Genomic DNA, 24,354 nt, shown 5'->3' with positions numbered 1-24,354 from the left:
TCATAGCCATGGAAACCCAGACCCTAATTGTTCCTCATCTGTCCAATCCTGATCTAACCCAAATATTAATAAGTTTGAGTATCGCCTTCCCAACATCTCCCACTCCCTTCTCTGGTGCAATAACAAGAAAGGATGGATAGGATACTGATACTCATGAAGATGGATTCATAGCTCAGAGGGACAAAAGAAAAGTCAAAAGAAAATCAAACATTTAAAAATAACTAAGTAGATAACAACCTAAGGCCTGGGAGAAGAGTTAGAGAAGCTATCCAGGCTTTCATGATTTCAAAAATTGACCTGAATGTAATAGAAACAGGCAATTAAACTCCTTGTGGAAATAACCTCTTTACTGAATAATTTTAAACGACTGCCTTTGGAAAGCAATGTTCTATGTGTGTGTTCATTGAAACCCTTAAGAGAGCCCAAGGCAAAGTTCATTAATATACTTCGATTAAAAAGTTGTACATTTTTATATAACTGTGCTGAAAAGTGAGTTAAAAAATCTGTCTTAAGGCTAAATGTATGTTTTAGAAAATACTTTCTGCATTCTTGCTCTATACATTGGATCCTTAAGAGATCGAAAAATAAATGCATTGAAAATATTAGAAGAAAAGGACAATTCTGACCCCATGATTAGAAACTAGATACTCTGAGATAGCCTGCAAATCCTTCCTCCTACGTACGATAAAAGTTTTCTTGGCTTATTGGGAAATGCTGTGCAAAATTCTATTTTGGTAACTAAAAGTTGGATGAAATTTAATTCAACCATATATTCATAAGCATGTGCCAGGCAAAAATTTTTAAATAATGAATTCATAGCTTCATTTATGGAAGTGTGTGAGGATTACTGAATATCTTGTCAGTTAGCAGCCACTTTAATTGAAGGGCAAAGCATGTGAAATTTAGATAAGAAAAGCAAGCTGGTATTGTTAAAAATTAAATAAAATTTTCCTTTCAAAATATTTTACCTAATAGAGCAATATAGTATCTTATGTGTAAAAGAGATATTGCGTGACTTATTTTATCCTTAATATTGTTCAAAAGGCCTCTAAGTTTATTCTTTGTACTTTAATTGATCATCATAGCCAGAACATGCCAAGTGGACCAGTTTTCTTGTGGAAACGGGCGCTGCATTCCCAGAGCATGGCTGTGTGACAGAGAAGACGACTGTGGAGACCAGACAGATGAAATGCCATCTTGTGGTAAGTTGTGAGTGAAAACTGCTGTTAGTAGCGACTGTGTCAGATAGAAGATTCTATCACTATAATCTCTCTTAAAAGGCTATTTATTTCTTTATAAATACAAGTTGACAAGGCAGAAGATCTGCTACTTTTTATTATAGCCTTTGGGCCTGAGTATGTGCTTTCATGATAACTTCAGAATACGTCGCAATCATGAGGCAGTAACCATATCCTCAGTTAAAATAAATGGGTCCCAACATTGCAGATTTTATTAGAAAGTGGTTATTATAAGGCTAACAGGACATTCTCCAATGTTCATTATTAATCTTATGTCTCTAATGATTAAATTTTTCAAGCAGAATAACTCATTGAGTGACATTTGGAGTAAATGAGGAGGACATGTTTCTTGTTGGCATGCGTATGTTATATTCTTGGAGCAGTAAAGAATACAGGCTGAGATTACATAGGTGGGAGATCTCATGTTTCATTTCTATAGATATATGACTCTGAAGGACAAACGTTTTATTAGTTTAAGAATTTGTGTTAATGGCAACGTTCCTAATTACTTTCCACTGATCCTCCTACTTTTGAAAACAATAAAATTTATTGTTACTTAAAGTTGCAAATTTAATTACTCTCATTTGTACCTATATATCAATATATTTTGTTACATTTGTCTCAGTAACGTATAGTAAAACACAGTATGGGAATAAACCAGATTTTCTAAGATGTGTGCTTTATTTCAGGCATGGCTTATGGGTTTTTAAAATTACTATGAGGAAATATATATTAGACATGCTAAGCACATTTATTAAAAATATTATGCAATTGAGTATATATTATTAATAATTTAACTCCATGTTATAATAATTCTAACAGTTGGAAAATGTTTTATTTTTTACCCCTCAAGTTAGGTGTCTTTATTTAGACGATGCATTCTCTGTTTACCTAAATATTTCTTTTAAAAATTTTCTAAGTCCCTGTAGACATTTGAGTTTATATAACCTCTGAATAAAGATAGTAGTACTATTTGACATTTTAGAGAAGACAATAGCAGTGTTGAAGAAGAAAGCAATAGAGAATCACACAATAACAATTAATTGTACATTTTACATGCAGGATTTCCAAAGCCTGGCCAATAAAGGGAGTTGAACAGTGTATCCTCTCACCTTTCCAATGTCCAGACTAATCGTATGGTCCAAAGATGGCTGGGTCTGCTTCTAGGTGGCTCTATTTTTTAGGAAAACTTGATTCTATCCTGTTCTCAGCATCTGCATCCAGAGTGTAGCAGAAAGGTAACAAGCAACCTGAAAACATTAAATACAGAGAAGTCCTGGAATCAGAGTCCCGGTTCAGATAAGAAATGCCATGAAAACAATATGGAGTAGGAAAATAAATAATGAGCTCCTTAGAGAACTTCAATTAGGTCTTTGATTTGTCTTGTTTTTCGTAACAGGTCTAAAATAAGACCTTTTTCTTTATTTTAATGATAATTTATTTGAATCAAAGGAGGAAAAAAACCCTAAAATTTCAATAATAGTTGAAATAATCATACCATCAAACTTACATCCCTTTCATGAGGTGAGGAAAAGAGGGATTGGAGGGGGCCCAGACACATATTTTCATATTGAATCTTCACAACAAATCTATGAGAAACATATTACTGTCCACATTTTGCAGAAAAGGAAATCAAACCTTAGAGACATTTAACAACTTGCTGGAGATCCCAAGGCTAATAAAGAGCAGGAACAGGCTATGAATCCAGGTATGCTTGAAACTAAAACTCAGCCATTTCAGGTTGACCCTGTTTGGGAGCCATGGATAGGACACAACTACGGGGCAGATAACGCCCTTAGACATATCCATGAATATCTTATTTAAATGCACATACATCTATAAGGAGTTTTATTCATTGGCATGTTGGTAAATCGTTTAACATCTCCTGGTGGGGAGGAGCCCTGATCTAGTGTTTGCCTATTTTTGTGGTGTAAATACTCCTACCATGGCCAATATGAAGTTGCCAACATGACTCTCAGAATGTGGAGCTGGGAAAAGATGTGTATACCAATATACAGTATTTTCACAATATGGATACAGTAGATGTAAATAACTTCAAAAGAAAAATAATTAGGAAATTATGAACCTTGAGTATTTATTACCCTGTTTTCAACATTATTTATTTAATCATAAATTTATATAATTTTTTTTTTCATAATGGCTGTGTGTTTAACAACTGACTCATAGAAAAACTGACTCCTTCAAGATTTAAAAATTGGCTCTTGCAAGCTGGTGTGAGATGCTTCTGGTACACCACTGGATATGAACACATTGTAAAATTTAGTTGTCAGATAGTTTGGTGCTGAAATATAGCCAAATTTTATAGAGTGTCAGTAACTACATGGGTTAGTCTCAGTACTGTTTCCCTTTTACAACATAAGAAACACGTTTCTTTCAAAACATTTCTTCTCTCATACATTTATCTTTCAGATTGTCATTGTAAATGAAAATTTATGTCAATATAGAAGCTGATAGTGAGGCTCTGGTAGCTACAATATCACTTTTAAAGTTCTAGGAGAGAATTTCATAGATTTCTCTCATAACAGAAATTATCTCTGACTGAATACAAAATGACAAAAAATATTATAAATTGTTTAATTCACTGCATTTTTTCAAAAAAAGCAATCACTCTACTTGGTAATAATCTAGAAATGAATATGAGTTCAACTAATTCCCAGTTTTATTAAGCATCATTATAAAATTTGGACAGATCATATTTCATTTTTCCCATTGGAATTGGCCCAGTTCCCATAAGTTTAATCCTACTAGTAGACTTTGCAATCACATTTTTTTTACACTTCAGCTCCATAGACAACCTGTTATGTTTAATAACTACTGTTTTACACTGCAAATGATATTAGAATTTAGATTTAAAAACATGAGAAAACCTATGATTAGAAATGCTTCTGGTGGTAATTAGGAGGTGGAGGTACTGCAACTGAGGGTCAAATTTTCAGTAGAATTCACCAGCACCTATTTACAAACCTAATTCATTTTACTTACATTTGCCTTTACAAGTTAATTGCTCATTTTAGGTTGAGCTTGTATGTGGGCAAACACTTACATGATTAGGAAGACCCTTGAGGATTCCCCCTTAGTCTTTAAACAATCTTTTAACTTTCTTAGTAGTCTTCATTTGTAGAAAGGAGACTTTGTAAATTGATGCTGCAAATAAGAGAGGATATGTTAAAATTGTGAAGCCTGTGTTAGAAGTGAACTGTGTGTCAAGGAACTAAATGGTCAATCTCATGGCAAGGATATGACTTAGCATTGGTTTTCAACTTTAGCTGTCAATAAAAGAATCCCCTGAGGAGCTTTAAAATCACCTGTCCACGCCTCAGCCCAGACTAAAGAAGAATCTCTGGGGGTGGGACCCAAGAAGCAGTGTTTTTAACGCTTTCCAAGCGGTATGAATGTGCACTCAAGACTGAGAACTGTTAACTTAAGGCAGTGGTTCTCAAACTTGAGCATGCATCAGTAACTCCTGGACGGCTTGTTAAAAACAGAATGCTGGGCCCCGTTCCCAGAATCTCTGATTTGGTAGGTCTTTGGTGGGACCCAAGAATTTACATTTCTAACAAATTCCCAAGTCAGTGCTGATCCTCGTGCTACTAGTCCAGGGACCACACTTTAGGAACCACTGATTTAAGGGAACATCATTCATATTTGATTTTATCTTACATGTAATTAATGACATAATTATGTTTGTGTATGCAAAACTAATTTAGGATGGAAGCAATTATCCAAATTTTCTTCCCATCTCCAAATCACAGCATTAAATATGAGTATTTCATGATTAAATATAAGAGTATTTCAAACTTGCATTTTGCCCCTTGGACAATTTAAGACCAAAAACAGTATGGTTGTTTATTTTAAACTCAGTTGAACAATCTTTCGGTGGTTCTCTCTTCCAAGTATCTCAACATAGCTTATGTTTATTATTTATTATTTTTTAATAAATATGCCTTAATGTGTATGGGTAACTTCTGGTTTATTCAAAGGGTTTAACTTCAGAAAATACATGAAGTTTGTTGAAAGATTGAGAGAATTCAATGGGGTATAAATAAAAATGCACTAAAATTTACAAAGTTAATATTACTCCATTTTATGGATGTTGATCTTTTAAATCTATGAAGATAGTAGAATTCTGTCTCATGTACTTCTAATCTTACTTGTAAGTGTACTTATAATTTTACTCCGCATAGTGAAGGAGCAAAGAATATTAGAAAGAGAATTGGCAGGTATCAGACACAGAAGAGAGAGAGCTGTCAAAAAGAAATCATTTCCCAGTTAAATCAGTGTGTGTTGTATCAAAGATATTTTCAACTAGATTATTAGAAAAAACAAAGTTCCTCATTAAGTATAATATTATTTTTTTTTAATTTTGTGTGTGTGTGTGTGTGTGAGGAGGACTAGCCCTGAGCTAACATCCGATGTCAATCCTCCGCTTTTCTCTTGAGGAAGAGTGGCCCTGAGCTAACATCCATGCCCATCTTCCTCTACTTTATAGGAGACGCCGCCACAGCATGGCTTAGTAAGCGGTGCCGATATCGGTGTGTGCCCGGGATCCGAACCTGCGAACCCCGGGCCACCAAAGCGGAGCGCATGCAATTAACCGCTTGTGCCACAGGGCCAGCCCCTTGTTTTTTAATTTTGTAAGAAAAAACTGCATATGTGTGTAATAAGTTTAATGAGGATCATTAACCTAGTGGAGTATTGACAAAATATGATTATTGCCAAGCACTCCTTTCAGCTGCTTTGTCATTCCTTAATAACATGTTGGCAGACACAATGACTCTGGTAACTTTTAGTTTCTATGACTTGATTTACCCATTTTGAAACTCGAGTATTATGTCTTAGTCAAAGCTTTCTCCTCCCCCATTGCTGTCTAGACTTGAGGTTCTAGGAACTTGGATGAGAGTGGAATGTGTTCTGCTTTTTCACTCTCTACTTCTCCTCTCTCTTCTAGCCTTAGTTCTTCAGGCAGAGGGGACAGATGGAGAAAATAGGTAACATCTTTTTAAGTAGGTCTAGTGGTAACCTTCTCTCTGCTTCTCTGAATATCACAACCCTCTAACACATGAGAAATGCAGCTCTCTTGAGAGGCTCTTAGGTGAGATCTTCAGAGAGGCCGAGGTCTCACTACTCTTCAGAGTTCCCTGAACTTTCTCTTTCTTCTGTTTTTTTCTTCTCCCGTCTTCAGAGTTCCCTCACATCAAGACCTAGATCTCTTTTATCCTCATCCCTCAGCATTCCCACCACAGGTGGTATATCTCATAGCCATAAGTTGCTAGAATCACCTTTGCTTGGTAGGCTGCCATCTTGGTTGCACTACTGATATGAACAAAAAAAAAAGTTTTGTTATCTTTTGCTGGGTCCACTTTTTTTTTTGCTCTCCCAAATGTGACCAGGCTGCTCTTCTGATGACCTATCTCTTGGACCTGACACTTCTCTCTAGTTCTTTCTTCTTCTCTAGATACAGGGTAAAATGGTCACTCTACCTGCTGAGCAACATCCAATCAGTTATCTTTTCTCATGCACCAACAAAATTTCATGAATGATTCTCGTGGTGTCTCTCTTTCCCTTGAATACACTGGTTTCCGCACAAGGTTGACTTGTAGAATACTCTTCTGTTATAAAGAATGGCTCCAAATACTGGGTTCTCTCTATAGAATGTGGGGGCATTTAGCATCTCCTTGTTCTTAGTATTGGATCTAAGTGGGCCACTGCCATGACGAAAAGAAGAATTTCACTGTTACATGTATTTGTTTACTTAACTCACTCAATCATTTTCTCCCTCTCTCCTCCCTCTGCTTTTCTCCCTTCCTATTTCCTGTTAAAGCAGGGAGGTACATGCCTACCAATGCACACAAGCACATACACTTATTCAATGCATGGAAATTTAGAAAGAATAAGAAAAACCATCCATTTTAACCCATTACATTATAAATAAGGAAACTGAAGCACTGAAAGTTGTGTCCAAAGTTGCAGAATGAGTTAGTAGATGTGGCAAGCATTGGATCTCAGGCCCATTTACTCCTAGTTGTCTATTACGGAGAATCACAGACTTTGGTAGTTGCCTATAGAAGTTATTTAATTCAAACCTTGTCCAATATAAGAATTCTTCTAAAAGTGGTCTCAGGGATGCTACCCAGTCCTTTTCTGAGTCTTTTCAGAAACAAAGGACTGGCCCACAGGGTAGTTAATTCTAGTGTTGAACAGTAATGAATTGTCAGAATATTCTTCCTTTGTGGAGTCAACTTCTGCCTTCCTAAAGATTCTAGTCACTGATACTTATTCTGTCCTCTGAAGCTACACAGTTTGAACCTTGTCCACATGATCACTCTTTAGATAACCAAAGACACCATCATGTCTACTAACCCTTCTCTTTTACAGGTTAAACACACCACTTCCTTCAAATTTCCTTATATGACCATTTGTAGGCTCTTGCCCTACCAATTACCCTACTGTGCATATACTTGGATTTTCAGTAACCTTAGTAAAATTAATGGGCTAAAATGGGGAATTGATGTTCAATTGGTATAGAGTGTCAGATGAACAAGTTCTAGAGATCTATTGCACAACAATGTGAATATAGTTAACAGTACTGAACTATACACTTAAAAATGGTTAAAATGTAAATTTTGTGTGTTTTTACCATAAATAGAAAAATTAATAGCCTAGAATTGAACAGAACATAGTACCCCATATGTGATATTTTTGCAACAGATTATAGTGGGCTTATTACCTTTGGTAATTTAGATTCTAAGCTTCTTAAGGCAGTCTTAGATGGCAGCCTTATCATGTAAGTCACATGTTGAGTTCCCAGTCAATTAAAATTGACTAAGATCACTTTTCTTATAGACTAGATCACTCTTTTGGAGTAGTTTCAATGTTTGCATTTCAAAATTCTTTTAAGTTTTATTTTGATAGCCTTCTGATTCTTCCTTATCAACATATTTCAGAATATGTACATGGGTGAGATCTTTTCCACTTCATACTGTCACTCTTAGACCTCTATCCTCCTGTAACTCTTAATTCCCTGCAATTTTGCAAGTTTGAATCCATAATACTAATGATGTCTTCTAGTTTTTTGTGATTCAAAGATTTGATAAGCATAACTTTTAAGGCTGTAAACAAATCATGGTAACAAAGGCGTGAACCTTTTGGCTACTAATTAAAAACATCCTTCTAAGGTAAACTGATCCAATAATTAAAACTCTGCGGATACAGTTTTGAACCAAGTATTCATCCACTTAAATTTACCATCCTCTTGCATGTATGATACTTTCATTTGTCCTGAGAAGATTTCTCAAAAATATTGCTAAAAATACAGGAACACTCTGTTTGTGGCATTTTCATGATATATACTTATCTAAAAATTGTGTAACTAATAAACGAAGTTAGTTTGGCATGACTTGTTTTTATTTTATTCATGAGAAAATAGTCTCTTTAAAAATGCTGACAAAATAATATTTTAACAAATTCACCTATAATTATTGTCAGACATATATGTAAACTGTACCTCTCCATAGTTTCCAAATTTTCACTCATTTTTGGAATCGGGATAATATTATTTTCCATTTTCCAGCATTCATTCATCTTTCCCATCTTCCACTTATTCCAAAATCACTGTTAGTATTCTGAAATCAAAAATGTTTGATGTTTTATTACTTGTTTGATAACTTGTCTCAATATGAAGATAAAGTCATTTTTAGCAATTAGGTGTTATATTTTCTTTGATTTAGGACTTTAATTTCCTCTCAAACCTGTTTGTTCTTCACTCTCCAATCTGGCAATAATTACTTTTACTAAAATGTTGGAAACTAAAGAAATTGAGAAGCTCTTTTTCCTGCCTGTGTTCTGCAGATTTATGCTTTGTATCCCAGATGGTCTTGTTCTATTTCGTCTTGTTCCATACATTTATATTTAAACATTCTTATTATTTTTGTTTAGAAATGGGATGCACACTTCTGTTTTCTTCTTTGTCTTTGGTTATAATTCCCTCTTTTGTACATACTTGACTGATAAGTCTCTGTATGCAGAAGAGTGGGATGTTAAGCAAACCCTGGTGGGGTATATTAAAAGGCACAGGCAGAAATTATTAAAAACAACTTTTAGTTCCTTGACCTAACTCAGCATTTCCCCAACTTCTCGCTTGAGGATATGCATCACCTGGGGTGCTTGTTATTGATAAAGATTCTCAGGCTTCTACTCCCCTCCCCTAAAGATTCCCATTCGGAAGGTCTTGCACAGAGTCCAAGAATCTGTATTTTGGGAAAAGTACCTCATGTGATTCTTATCCTAAAACAAGACCAGAGAAGTTAAACTCTGTGATTTCAACATTCCCTGCAAATTACAATTTGTTAGGACTACTACAACAAATTACTACAAACGTGATGGCTTAAGACAACAGAAATTTATTCTCTCACAGTTTTGGAGGCCAGAAGTCAAAAATCAAGATGTCAGCAGGGCTTCCTCCAAAGAGAATCCTTGCTTGCCTCTACCAGCTTCTGTTGGCTCCTGGCTCTCCTTGGCTGTGGCAGCATGACTCCAATCTCTTGTCTTCCTCTTCACATGGCCTTCTTCCCTGTGTCTCTGTCATATCTCCCTCTCCTTTCTCGTATAAGGACGAGTCATTGGATTTAGTGCCCACCCTTAATCCAAGATGATCTCATCTAGAGATACTTAACATTATTACATCTGCAAAGACCTTATATCTAAATAAGGTCACATTCACAGGTACCAGGTTTTAGGTTTAGACATATCTTTTCGATACGTATAATTCAACCCGCAACAGCTGGAGAACGTTATTATGCCCTATACCACCAATTGAATTATAACGGAGGCTCAGCTATAGATAGTTTTAAAAGCTGTCCGTATAATTCTAATATGCATCCAGTTTTGTGAAACACTCTCCTAATACCTATTATTTAGTCCCTGCCTCCTAGTTACCTTCTTATCCAATCTCTCTATTACATCCCTCTAACCCTCAAATTCTCTTGTTTTTCCATTGTGTCTAGAGCTCTGCACCACTAGAAGTAATTTGCTGGCTCACCAGCCTCTGGGCAATAATAATTCTAACTTTCTCTGTGGTGCTGACAGAAATGTAGCCTTTTAAAATTTCTGTCAAGAGCAAACATGAATTCTTCAGAGATTTCAGCAGCACTGATTTCCTCATTGGTTTTATACACACACACACACACACACACACACACCCCAAATATAAATATAATCAGAGTCAAATGAGATAATATACGTAAAATCTAGATAGTGGTTGGCATCTAGTAGTCATTCAATAAAAGATTAGATATAGATTTGTCTTCTTTTTTCTTCCTTCCAAATAATTTTCTATTCTTAAATGGGAATATATATATATATATATTTTCAACTAAGTTGAAGTTGGCCCAATTGAAATTATTTCAGAAAATAGCAACATTTCCAAATCCTTATTTTTTGAAATATTAAATTTAGCGTTTTGAAAGATGTCAGATTAAAGTCCTATATTGATCCAGGAAACATATCACTTCCACCATGCTGAGCTGGCATTTTGCTCATTGCTATGGTGAGATCTCGTCTAGAATTTGAGCAGACCTGAGGTGACTGAAGTTGGGACACTTCCTACGCAGGGTACACTGCCAAAAGGCAGTCAGGATGTAACTTCTGTGAGTTCTCCTGAGACACCTTCCTTTTCAGAGCCCCAAGTATAGTATTTTATTGATCTGTTCTCCAAATATTGTGCAATCTCCAAATATTGTCCACATTAGACTGAGTTTGGTGTTTTTATCTACTGTGTTCTAGACGCTAGGGTCATAAGGGAAGACAAGAAGGCCAAGTTTCTGCTCTCAGAGGTTAGGGGAGAGAGGGAAAAAAAACCTCAATAAGTACAAAAACAAAATAATTAAAAATTGTGGGGCTGGCCTGGTGGCGTAGTGGTTAAGTTTGTCATTCCACTTTGGTGGCCCGGGCTTCACAGGTTCGGATCCCAGGTGCAGACCTACACACCGCTTATCAAGCCATGCTGTGGCAGGCATCCCACATATAAAGTAGAGGAAGATGGGCATGGATGTTAGCCCCGGGCCAACCTTCCTCAGCAAAAAGAGGATTGGCAACAGATGTTAGCTCAGGGCTAATCTTCCTCACAAAAAAAAAAAAAAAATTGTGACAAGTGCTATGAAAGAGGCAAGAAGCTAAATGGCACTTCTACCTATTCTGCTTCTATGTGAATTTTCCAAATATTGCTGCATTCTTTTTAACAAATGATTTATACATATCTTCTGCTTTGACGTATATAAATTCTTTTATGGTATTACTGGGTCCTTATATGGTACTAAAATCCTGGGTTCAATATATGTCCATAATCTAGTCCATTTCTATCACTATTTTGTATATGACCACACAAATAGTACATATTTGTGTGTGTACCACCAGTATGATACCACCACCATATATCTATCTATATCTATCTATATAGATAGATAGATAGATAGATAGATAGATAGATAGATAGATAGATTTAGCTTTAAAAACTCAGGTAATATATAAATGCTTACAATAAAAAACTAGTAGTCACTCTATCTCACCCACTTCATCATTCCCAGTGGCAACCATTTTTAGCTCTTAGCCAAGTTTTCTGGGTACTACCATTTTTTTAGTAAAATATTTAACTACTAGTTCTTGATTTCTCAGAATTATACTTATCTTTTGACTTTCTCTTAACTAGAACATTCTGTAAGTAAATATTTTAAATTAAAGCTGTGCAAGTAAAGAAATATAATTATGCAACTTTAAAGAAAATAATATTATATTTTCATAACAATCTAAGAACTGGTTACCTCATGATGTAATTAAAAACAATGATAAATTGTATTGAGAAAATGGGAAAGGGAAAGTGTGGAGTATTAAAAGAAAGTAAAATTTCTCCTTTTTAACAGAGACATTTCAAATGGTATGTAATCAACAAAACAATTAGTAAAATATTGCTTGTTGGTCAGCTTCATAAATTTTTAGTAAATATTTCTTTAAAACATTTGCATGTGGAAGAATATATATCAATCATTTGTGATTTCCTTCTGTTCTAATAAATACAACATTAATTTTATTTAATTGTGGTATGAGAAAAAGTCTGTATAATATTCTTTTTTTGGAATCTATTGAGACTTGCTTTGTGGCTTGGGAAATTATTGTTTATGTGGAATTCCCTTGTGGATACAACAAAAATGTGTATTTTTTATTTGATTGCTTTAAATTTCTTTTGACAAATAGATGGATAGACTGATAGACTGATAAATGGACAGATGATATTGATCAAGCTTATTAACTTCTTTTTAATATCCTCTGTATCCTTATTTGTATTTTGTTTGTTTAAGGATAACTTAAAAAATAAAAGCTAATCTCTCCAAAATGCATTTTTTTGGTATATATAATGGCAATAGTAAAAACTACCTCATAGTGTTGTCATGACGATTAAATAGGAACCACATATAACACCAAATACAGTGTTGGGGTAGTTAATTGTACCACTCTCCCATCGGTTAGTTAGTAGTATTATTCTCTCCTTTTTCCTTAATTCCATGACTAGGTTAACATCAATGCTAATCTAAATTTGAAATATAAAATATGAGTTTATATATCATCTGAATTTATATAAAATATGAATTTAAAATAATTTACAATTAATAACATTGCTAAAAGTTTAAAATAGATATTAGAATATTAGCAATAGCAATAGATGTATATAATTTCAAAATAAATAATTATACTGTTGGATGCAATAAAATATTTGGATCTCGGACTAATACTTTCTTTTAGTGATGAGAACTAACAAGTCAGGACAATATACCTGATTACTATCAGTGTACACTAGTGTGCATGTACAAGCCAAAAGGCATGACTGGGTTTAGTTGCCACTGCTTTACCCCTGGGTTTAACCCCTGAAATTTCCATGGGAATGGGAACTCTTCCACTGAGTACACTCTTCTTTTTCTTCCTTCTGTCTATTTAGTTTTTATGTTTTCTATGTCAGGAAACATTTATAAAAGTATTCTAGTTCTAGTTATGTTTGATATTTTACACTTGACCCTGTGATATCTCATTTGCAATCAGGGTCTGGCTGTGTGAGGCTCAATGACAATCTGATTGCCTGGTGACTTGTATATTGTTTCTGTGTGTGTAAGGAGAAAGTCTGTAACTAGAATAAACAGGAATGAGCCCTTAAAAACTGTTTATCATCATAAGCATATCTTGAACCAGTACTGATATAATAATCAAAGTCATCTATTTTTGGAGATATCAAAGTAAGTATCATCTGTTTGGAGTGTCACTTGCTTCTCTTTCCCCTGAGTGCTTTGCTTTCTTTGTATATAAAAGAAAAGGCAGTTGTCTGGGTAGTCTAGTGGAGTCAAGATATCAGAATTGTGAATGGGCATCAACCAACCATAGAGCTAGGAACAAGGAATCCAAAAGCATATTGTTTGCACTAAAAAGTCATCTTGTATAAGCAATTTGATAAAAATTATTGTTATTAATAATGTGCTAAATTTTATGAAACAGGAAAAAAAAGTATCCCAGGTAACCTGACTTCTATTTCATAGCACTGAAGAGTCTATTCCTTGTGCTTACACAGTGCTAAGCTTACTAATCCTACAGTATGAATTAGAATGAGAAAAATGTAACAAAGTGCTGCATAACATGTAGTTTTTAATATTTCTCTAATTTTAAAAGGTTGACATTTTAAAATAAAATCTGTTTTATTCTTTTTCTCTTGGAGGATGTAGTATTCTATGTACACAAAAGAAGACCAAAATTTCCTGAAATATAGTCTTAAAATACATAGAAAAATTTTGGGTTTTGATATAAACTATAAACCAATTAATTGTTGTTTATTTCGTCTGCCACATTTCATTGGGCATTTCTAATTTACTGAAGTTATTACCTTAATCATTTCTTGAAATGAAAAATCTAAATTCATTGTTTCATTATTAACCTTAGGTTTGAATTGAATGTACATTTATTTTAGTAGTAATTATTTTAATTACCAGGGATACCTATTACTGTTAGATATGAATCCGTTCTCTGAAAATTTTTCTACTGCCCTAAAATGTGTAAAAACATAAAATGCAACTTTTCTCTCTCCTATATTTTTAGTCTCACTCACTGGTTTCTCCCCATCAGTACTTACGTATGCTCAACTTTCACCCTCTTAAAAAAGATTACCATAGGGGCCGGCCCCACCAAGTGGTTAAAGTTCTACATACTCCGCTGTGGCAGCCTGGATTGACAGGTTCGGATCCTGGGCTTGGACATACTCCACTCATCAGCCATGCTGTGGAGGCATCCCACTACAAAATAGAGGAAGATTGGCATGGATGTTAGCTCAGGGCTGGTCTTCCTCAAGCAAAAAAACAAGAGGAAGATTGCCAACAGATGTTAGCTTAGGGAGAATCTTCCTCACCAAAACAAAACAAAACAAAAAAACGATTACCACCAATGTAACTACTTAGCTCACCTTTGATCCTATATCTGTCATCAGCTATCATAGTAATTCTTACTTTCCTCACAGTCAAATGTATTAGAAAAGTTGCTAAAATTTATGTATCCATCGTCCACTCAGTCTACTATAGAATGGAAGTTTGTGTCCTCCCCAAATCATTCCATGAAAACTGTCTTTGCCAAGCTCAACAAGGAAATTTCTTCTTCTTTTTTTTAATCTGGGTAGTGCACTTCAGTTTATATCAAATGTTACCTGAACAGTCTTCATCACTGCTGTCTTTCTCCTTGAAACACTTTCTCCTCTTGTCTTCAGGGACAAGATATTTATTGCTTTCCCTCTTACATTTTTCTGACTTCTCTGTCTCTGCCTAACCCTCAAATATTCTTTCATTATTTTCTTTGGGAGAGAGAGTAAATTGCTTTCTAAAAAGTTCTCATTTCCCCCCTTTTTTTTTTTTGAGGGAAAAGAAAGTAGAGTTTTTGCACCTGATTCAATATTGTAAAGTACTTACAAGTTAATTTAGGTTTTATAAATTTTTTCTTGGCATTCTAATGTTTCACTACAGTGCTTCTATATGTTAATTTATTTTTAGTTATCTCAAGATAGATTGTGATTCCTGAATCTAAAATCACATCTCTCATAAATTCTGGGAAATTCTAAGAAAATACCTTTTTGAATATTGCCTATCCCCATTTTCTCCATGATGTGCTTTGGGAACTGTTAATGTTTGATTGTTTTAGTCTATCCTCCATGATTCTTAATCCCTTCTGCATTATTTTTAATCTTTGAACTGCAACCATGGAGATTTCTTCAGATCTATCTTTCAGTTTCTTCCAGTTTAGTAATTCTTTCTACAAATGTACTAATTTGTAATTTAATTAGTCCACGCAGTTTGTAATTCCAAAACTCTGGTTTTTGTTTCTAAATATCCTATTTGGTTCCTTTTCAAGTCTGCCTTTTTTTTTCTCAGAATGTCTTTTTACATGGTTTTTATTTTTGCTTTATCTTTTAAATAAATTTGACTTCCCTATTTTTTGTGCTTATCATATTTCAAGCTATAGTCTCCATCAATATTTTTTTAAATATCTAAAGATCTTGTGGATCTAATTCTGCCATTTGTTAGGTCTGCTGAATTTCACTTACCAGATTTTTTTTATTTTGCCTTTTCGATTTTTATTTTTTGTAATTTTGAATTTTCAGCCTATCTTCTGTTTTTTGGCCCTGTGGAAGCCTTCTGAGGGCTTCTTAGGGTCACAGTTTCCCTGAGCACCAATCCTCTCAAATACTATATGCCCTGAATTAATTTTCACCTTGATTTTTTTTAACTTGAGATTCCCTGAACTATGGAAAATAGAACTTGTGATACAGTCTCATGATTACAAATTTTCTGGGGAGACCATATGCATTTTTTCACTCATAGTCCAGGTTGAGACATCTCTTTGTGCTGGGAGGGGATGTTATCTCATCCATCCTTCCACTGAGGGTTTAGCCTTTTAGGCAAAATTACACACACACACATGCACACACACAGTAGTTATAGTTCACTAACTAGTCTAGTTTTCATTTCTGGCCTCTGAAAATTTGTTATTTTCTTACACATTCACCTACATATTAAAATGTTTGGTTGTTACTTTAGCATTTCTCATTTGTCTGCCATATTGGCTGAACTAGTCAATATTTTTTCCTAGCTCTTCTATTAGTCTCATTCTATATACACTACCTGGGCATTCTTTTTGATTTCCAAGGCTTTGTTATACCAATAATGATCATTTCCGAATCTGTTTCTCAAGCCCATTTATAGCTCCTAAAATTTCACTACTTCTATCTTACACCCTATTGCAGCCATTCTGAAATTCTTACAATTTCTCAAACATTTTATTGACTCTGATTTCTGGGCCTTTTGGAATGCCACCTTTCTGGAATATTCTAAAAGCACTCCTTTTCCTCCTGTTTATCTGATTTATTTGAATGTATCATTCATATCAGCTTATGTATCGCTTCCTCTAGGGCACAATATCTAAGATTAGTTTAGATACTTCTGTTGCATATTGCAATAACACCTTATACTGCATAAATCATAGCGTTTTCAGAGATTTATTCAAGTCACTTGTTTATTTATATTACAAACGTTTTTCCTACTAGATTGTAAGCACTCTGAGAAAAGAGAATGCCAAACATTGTATTTCCAGTGCCTAGCACTATTCCATTCATTCATTTATTCTAGGAGATGTATCTTTAGGGCATAGAACTCTATCTGTTATGAAAGTTCTCAATAAAATGTTTTGAATGAATAAAACTCCTGAAGTAGTTTGCCACTCTATTTTACAGAGTAGGAACCTGGAGTCAGAGATGTTAAACGACTGTCCAGGGCCACACATTAATTAGTGATGATAAAGCCGGGATTTGAACTCAGGTTTGCCTGCCTATGAAGCCTATGTTCTTTATACATGACATTATGTGTAACGTATAAAATGAGGTTTTTATGTAACAACAATGAAAGAGCATCAAAATGAAGACAATCTGTGGTACACTGTTCTCTTATGATTTTCTCCAAAGTGTATTTACACTATTGGATCTTTTGAAGTCTGTCCTATATAAGTACAAATTATCAGGAGCAACAAATAGTGTCAGTATCTAGAAATGTTATATATTTTCTCAGAATATATAGTCCTATAATCTGTATAATTTTAAAAAGCACTATTTTTCATAAATATACGTAATTATATATATTAAAGTAGTTTAAATCAGAATTATAGTTTATATGGAAGACATACACCACAGAAAGAAGAATTAAATTTTTTATCTTTCCCCAAATTTTACTATGATATAATTTTTTTAATGGTGTTGGTATGATCAGCATGGTATAGTGAAAAAATAATGTCTTTTGGAATCAGTCAGACTAGTATTCAGATTTTACCCTGACACTTGCTGGTTATGCAATGTATCCTCAGGCAAGTTATGCTGTTTTCTTCTGCAAATTGGGATTAGCAATGACAACTGCAGGGCTGTTGTGAGTAGAGGTAATGTATATATATGGCTAGCCTAGTAACTCATAATAAATAATAATATGTAATGTCAGTGTTACTGTCTACCTCCAGATTAGATAACACTTTCCTAACCCTGGAGTCCTATAATATTCTTACCTTGTCATTTATTTTAACTTGAATCTTCTACACGTTTTCTAATACTTAATCATGAAGATGAAATTCATATTCATAGGATGTAGACTATATGCTCTCAAACAAACCTATGATAATGCTATTTTGAGACTTCAATAATAAATTACTTAGAAATATTTATTTTGGGGCCAAGGAAGAGGAATAAGTAGGAAAATTCCTGGGTTAGAGACAGGAAAGAAACACAAATTGGATCTGAAATCTACCTCACTGCGAAGCATTCCTCTAAGCTCTGTGTACCGGATAAATATAAGTACCATACCAACCATGATTACCCTTGAGAGAGAGAGAAAATTGTTACTATTTACATAATAGCATACATATAACCTGGCAATAAATTTTAAGTGAAAGATATAATAGATAAATTGAGTATACTCCCTGCAACAATAGAAGATTTTTTAACAGTCCATTAATCCATATTAAATATTCTATGAGGTTGAAGTAACTACAGAAATAAATTATGGTTTTCTCTTCCTTGCTGTAATTGTAATGGGATAAAATGTAAGCCACTTTGGTTCATAATTTTTCTTTTTTTCAGAGTTAATCAGGTTATCTTTCCAAGTGTCCTGCAGTTTGTATCTCAAGGAAGATCCAAAGTCAAAGGATATTTATGCAAAGTCAACAAAGAAAAGATTATGTGTAATGTTTAATTCTTTGTCAAATAAGAGAGTTCATAATGGTATTTTAACAGAACAAGTATTCAGAAACAAACTGAAATATTCAGATACTATTTTCAACTTTTAAATTAATGCTAATATGAAAAGACAGGGAAAAAGTTAAATTTATTTTAAGAAGCTTTTGTTTTGTTTTTTAGGTGAAAAAAATACATTGACATTAGACCTCATTCCTCTATCACCATCAGATACTGGTGACAGAATACTAAGGAGTTATGGATATAGTATTTTGTAACATTAGTAAATATGGGGGTCCTATATTATATTCAAATTTTTTGATGGAACTCCTTCTAAAATGTATTGCACATTTGACTGCATTATTAATCAGAGAAAAGCCAAAGATAATTTTAACATTTTTTTATTAGTTCTTCCATTGTTTTGAAATTCATTTATCATACTTTGTTGGAATGCTGTGATAATCCCAGGAGTTATTAAGGCGATGAACCCTGTTTTTTGTTATATTAAGTGCTTTCAGTGTGTTGTGCATTTCTAGATGATGTTTCTTCTGACTTCTTGATCTTTAGAACTTAAAGGACTTGAGAGATGTTATTACAAACCAAAGTCTGTGACTAGAGAGGCTGTGTGATTTACCCAAGGTCACACTGCTTTGACAAGGAAACAGGAGTGAAACATTAATAACTTTATTCCATTCAGTTAATGCCTTTGTTCTTTTTAGCGATTTGTCCTATGCTTTCTTCCAGTTCCCAACTTTTTATATATATAATTTGCTTTTGGCCCTATAAACTTAAGTCAGACAACAAGGTTGCCAAGAGAAATGATGTAACTAAATATTATGTCAAAAATAAATCAGAAATGATATGCAATGGTTTAAGAACACATACACATTATATGCGTGTATATATGTTGTATTCACTGTGGGCAGAAGGTATGACTTTCATTTTCTTAGAGATTAAAGATGATACACTGGATTTTAGATTATTTTATTCATTTTGAAAGTTTTTACCTTTTGGGAGATAATTTCCAGATTTGTTTTTGACTGATGTTTAGATTTAGAATCTAAGAGAGAGAAAGAATCTTAAAAGTCACATGGAAAACTTCCCAACCAGTGAAGTATCACCAAATTTCAGAAGTTTTCAAATGCTTGGGGTGATTTTTTTTTTCCTAGTAAAGCTTGTGATGTTGGTTAATATGCTCCTTAGTTTATGGAAGAGAGATTTAAAAATGTGAATTAATCTATTATATGTGTAAAAAAGATGTAATGTTATTTTAAAAAATTAGATCTCATCATATCTTAGTGTCTGCATTTAGTTGTTTACTCATTTTAACAACTTACATTGATACTTTGTTTAAAGTCCCTATTCATGTCTACTGTACATCTCCTATACATTAAATACTTATTTGTCTAAGGAAGAAAACATATTTTTGACAACATTCATGTTGATTCTTGAAAAATAAACATTAGTTTTATTATTTTGTCAGGTAACAAAAGAAAACTTTCTTAGAAATATTGATTAAATTATGCCTTGGGCATTTTCACTTTTCTTTTGAGTACTTCCCCTTATATGTCAAAGTGTTTGTAGCGTTGCTGCATGAATGGCTTTTGATATAGTCTTTTAACTCTACATATCAGTGATTGCTTCCTTTTTACTTCTGTCTTTGAGTCATATTTAGACTCTGATCAAATTTTTTTGGTTTTAAAAAGTTAAATTTATTCTCAGATTTATATTTCAAGAGATGGCTTTGGTAATCATGAAATTTAATATAGAATTGTTCACTTTTAGAATAATTCTCATTCAAATGCCAATACTTCTTATGGATATACTCAAAGGTAAACGTGCACAAAGAACTTGCCTTTTAAGAAGTAAAGAGGCAGAGGACGGCCTGGTGGCACAGTGGTTAAGTTCACGTGCTCTGCTTCGGCAGCCAAGGGTTCATAGGTTTGGGTCCTGGGCATGGACCTGTGCACTGCTTATCAAGCCATTCTGTGGCAGGCATCACACATAAAATAGAGGAACAGGGGCACAGATGTTAGCCCAGGGACAATCTTCCTCAGCAAAAAGGAAGAGGATTGGCAGCAGATATGAGCTCAGGGCTAGTCTTCCTCACCCAAAAAAAAAAAAAAAAGAAGTAAAAAGACAGGTAATCAAGAATGCCATATCAACCACATCTGGTATGAGGCCACCACTTTCCCTACATATTATTTATGAAATAATATCAACTTACGTTGTTATTTGGATAAGTTACCACTATTAAAGATGGTTATCACTTGTGGTCTCTTCACTGGATTTCACTGCTGGTCACCCTGGCTGGCTGTCTTTCTCCAACTCAGCTACACACTAGGGAGAGTTCATTGTTTCACCATTTTAAGAGTGAGGATGAATATTTTAGCCTCCAATTTTAATTTAAAATATTATTTTGGGATTATATGCAAGATATGTCTTTGACACTATCGTGCAAAATTAATTTGCTTGCATTTTACTATTAATTCTAGCTTCTCATGGTTTGCCAAAAACTGTGTGTTAGTATAGACTTTTAACTTAAAAATGTCATAATTTTTAAGAGAAAAATACAAACTATTCTATGGGAGTTATAGCAATGTTATTTAAAATTCTTATTTCCTGAAGATATAATCACCAATGTGCTTCATTGCTTAAAGTACTAAGAAAAGGCTCAGTAACCTAATTTTGAAGGGAACCACTACCTGGAGTACTTTGTAAAGTCCTTAACTCTTAAAAAGAAATGATCAAGAATAGGCCTAAAAAATTGTGACAAAAATGATCAGGTGAATCTTGGTATGATCTCCCCTATAAAAATAAATTAATAATTGATAGTGTTATAGAACTTAAACATAAGGTCAAAAACTCTAAATGATGAAAATTTCCAACATTGTATAATTATGAAATAGTACCTGATATGGACAAAAATTTGTCAACCAAATACTAAAATAGTGGAAGTATTTCTAATAAACACAAGGAAGTTCTACTATACATAATGAAACAATTTGTGAGAAACATTTAGCCTTTAAGTTTAATGTACGCTAAAAATATGGGTAGAGTAAAATAACAGTTTAGGTGCGTTCATGGCTGGTAAGTGAAATTGAGATAGGAAATTTGCAGTAGAATGTGCCAGAAAGAGTGATGAATGGAGAGTTTGATGAATTGAATTCTAAAGACCTGTTTTTCATTAAGGAGGTACATATAACCTTAGGCAAGTCTAACTTTTCTAAGTTTCAGTTTTCTTAAGGCTAAAATGATTGGATATAATCAGTAGTTTTCTTTTTTTTTTAAGCAAAGAAATATATTGCTATTATGCGTATATTTTTCTCCAAATAAAATAGTACTCAAAACTCCAAAATTAAAACTATAAATAGATAAATAATTGTGTAGATATATAAGAGGTGAATAGATTTGGCTGAAGGAGTTTGAGCAGCCAAAGTTCAGCCTACACAGCCACCTTGGTAGCCCTGAGACAACCTGCAGACTACAATTTGAAAATATTTATGGTCTCTCTTCCATCAAATATAGGCTATGATTCCCAGTTGTCTTAAAGAGAAAAACAAATATTTGCCAAAAAATGTCTTTGGTTTCAGTTGTCATAGGAACAGTATTAAAGAACAGGGGCCACAGATTTATCTCAGTCTGTCAATTTCTTCTGTCTTTATGTCAATGAACTGATGGATATTTTTGTTTTCTTCTCTCTTTTTCTATTTTTTAATGTCTATCAAATGAGCTATTGTGTGTGAGGATTTATGGTTCCATGAATATTGTCCTGGGAGCCAAATGGTTTGATATTGAGCAAATCCTGTAAACTCTAGGTGAATTACTTTCACCATATGTGAAAGAGAAAGAATAAAACTTTCTCCTGGGAACTATTAGTAAGGTGCTGTGAATTCCTTAGATGAACTATTTGGCAATTATATTTTTCTCTGATTAGTACTGCCTTTTTCTCTTTTTCTTTTTTTCTTGCACTCTGTCTTGATTACTTGATCTTATTGTCACAATGTTGTCTGCTGAATTTACTAATCCTTTGAATTAGCTAGTTATCTCTTTTTAGAATCTTTTTCTATGTTAATTCTATGTTGTATTTTGTTGTAGTTCAGTTATCTAAACTGAACTACAGTTTTGCCTTTTGATTTAGTTGAGTAAAATTTCCTTTAAAATCTAATTCTTTGCTGTTGTTGATTTTCAGGGATTTTTTGTGTTTTAGTTTTTTTTTTTAAAACTCAGAATTCACACTTTCAAAATCTTTGTAATTTCATGACAGCAACTAAACTGATTTTATTGACTTGTTGGTTTTGTTTGGCTTTTTGTTTTTGTTTTTATTTTTTTCACTTTCATTGTGATGCTGACATCCCTCAGAGGCAAAGTTAGATCTAACTTTCCTGCTTTGGCTCTCTAGTCAGGAAAGCCCTTTCTCCTTTGAAGCACATGCACATTATTTTGCAGCACTGAAGTGTAGAGCCCCATCCAGCCATTATTCACTGAGAAGAGGTTGAGTGTCTTGGTGCAGGGAGTTGACATCTATTCATTTTTCTTGCAGTATAATGAATCCAAACAATCCTTCATCAAATGATTCTCCTTGGCTTTCAGTCCCTGGAAAGTACTCATTTAAAAGATATTAAAAGTATGTGTATCCTGTGCCCTCAAGAAGTTACTGTCACTATATTTGTTTAATGTTTCCTCTGTGCCTTTTGTGGAGGATAGAGGTGGAATTCTGATCATATTAGCAAATGAGATGCAAATTAAGTCAAGCACAGTCAATAACATCTTTCCAATTGGATGTTTCTATATCTTTCACAGAATTCCCAACTTGTGAGCCACTAACTCAATTTATATGCAAAAGCGGAAGATGCATTAGCAGCAAATGGCACTGTGACTCTGGCAAGTACCAAATGTTCACTGTACTGCACTGATTTGATTGGGGGCCTGGCTGGCTGTGCTGTGTCACCTCCTTCAGAGGTAGTTTGTAAGAGAAGCTTGCAGAGTCAAGCAAAATGGCTAAGACAAGTGATGAGAGGGCAGCTGGCACATCAGTGAGGATTAGCGTTAAGGATAATGGAGCTCAATATCTGTCTCATGGGGCTATGATAGGGATGTGTTTTCAGATATGCTGTACATAGTCTAAGTCTAAAAGCATAAAGTAAAGGGGACAATTGAGGAAATGAGCTGGACAATTCAGGTTCCCCAAAGTGTTTATGAAAAATGCTCTATAACCTCAGAATGGAGTAGTTTATAAATTATTATGGAATTATCCAGATGGTCTCAATTCTGTCACCTTACTTTTTATGTACAAATGATGTTTTTTCTTATACTCAATTGTATCATTATGCTAAATTATGCCAAATACAGGTAAATGAGTTATATATAAATCAATGCATTCTCAGCCATTAATTTGAGTTTAATCTATATTCACGTCACATTCCTCTCCCTTCCCTCCTGCAAGAGTTGTTGATAAAGAACAAAAATCATTGCTAATGAGGGTATACAACAATTTCCCAGGATAAATACATACGTAAGAGCCAGTGGGGGAAGGGTACACACTGGGCCTTCATGCTGGAGAATGGAGAGGAAGAGACTGAAATGAAAATATAGTTTTAAACTCTGAGGCATGGAGATTGTAGGTCTAAATAATAATTTTACATAATAATTATATTACTAGCTGTATCATTTCATGAAATTCCTACAATTACCATCGTCCTCCCACTTCATAATTATTTCATGCTGCATAGATATATTGAGTCAATAATTAGTCATTTCTGAGTCAAATAGAAATTAAGCTTCAACATCCAAGTCAAGGATTTTTTTCTCTTAGTT

At 33.9% G+C, this 24,354-nt stretch overlaps 1 protein-coding gene across 5 annotated transcripts in view; it reads left to right on the top strand.

The window, feature by feature from the left end:
• LRP1B (LDL receptor related protein 1B) overlaps positions 1-24,354 on the top strand; it is a 1,862,264-nt gene that overhangs the window by 1,125,264 nt on the left and 712,646 nt on the right. For all 5 annotated transcript variants that reach the window (XM_087435122.1, XM_087435120.1, XM_087435121.1 and 2 more), the window contains exons 19-20: positions 1,086-1,202; positions 23,341-23,421. In XM_087435122.1, coding sequence (XP_087291248.1) covers positions 1,086-1,202; positions 23,341-23,421 — 198 coding nt within the window. The remainder of the gene's footprint in view (positions 1-1,085; positions 1,203-23,340; positions 23,422-24,354) is intronic.

Source organism: Ceratotherium simum, chromosome 9 (genome assembly GCF_057802395.1).
Source record: "Ceratotherium simum simum isolate JZ-2026a chromosome 9, ASM5780239v1, whole genome shotgun sequence".
NCBI lineage: Eukaryota > Metazoa > Chordata > Mammalia > Perissodactyla > Rhinocerotidae > Ceratotherium > Ceratotherium simum.
The sequence above is the reverse complement of the archived record's forward strand: the minus strand, read 5'-3'. Positions and strand labels throughout refer to the sequence as shown.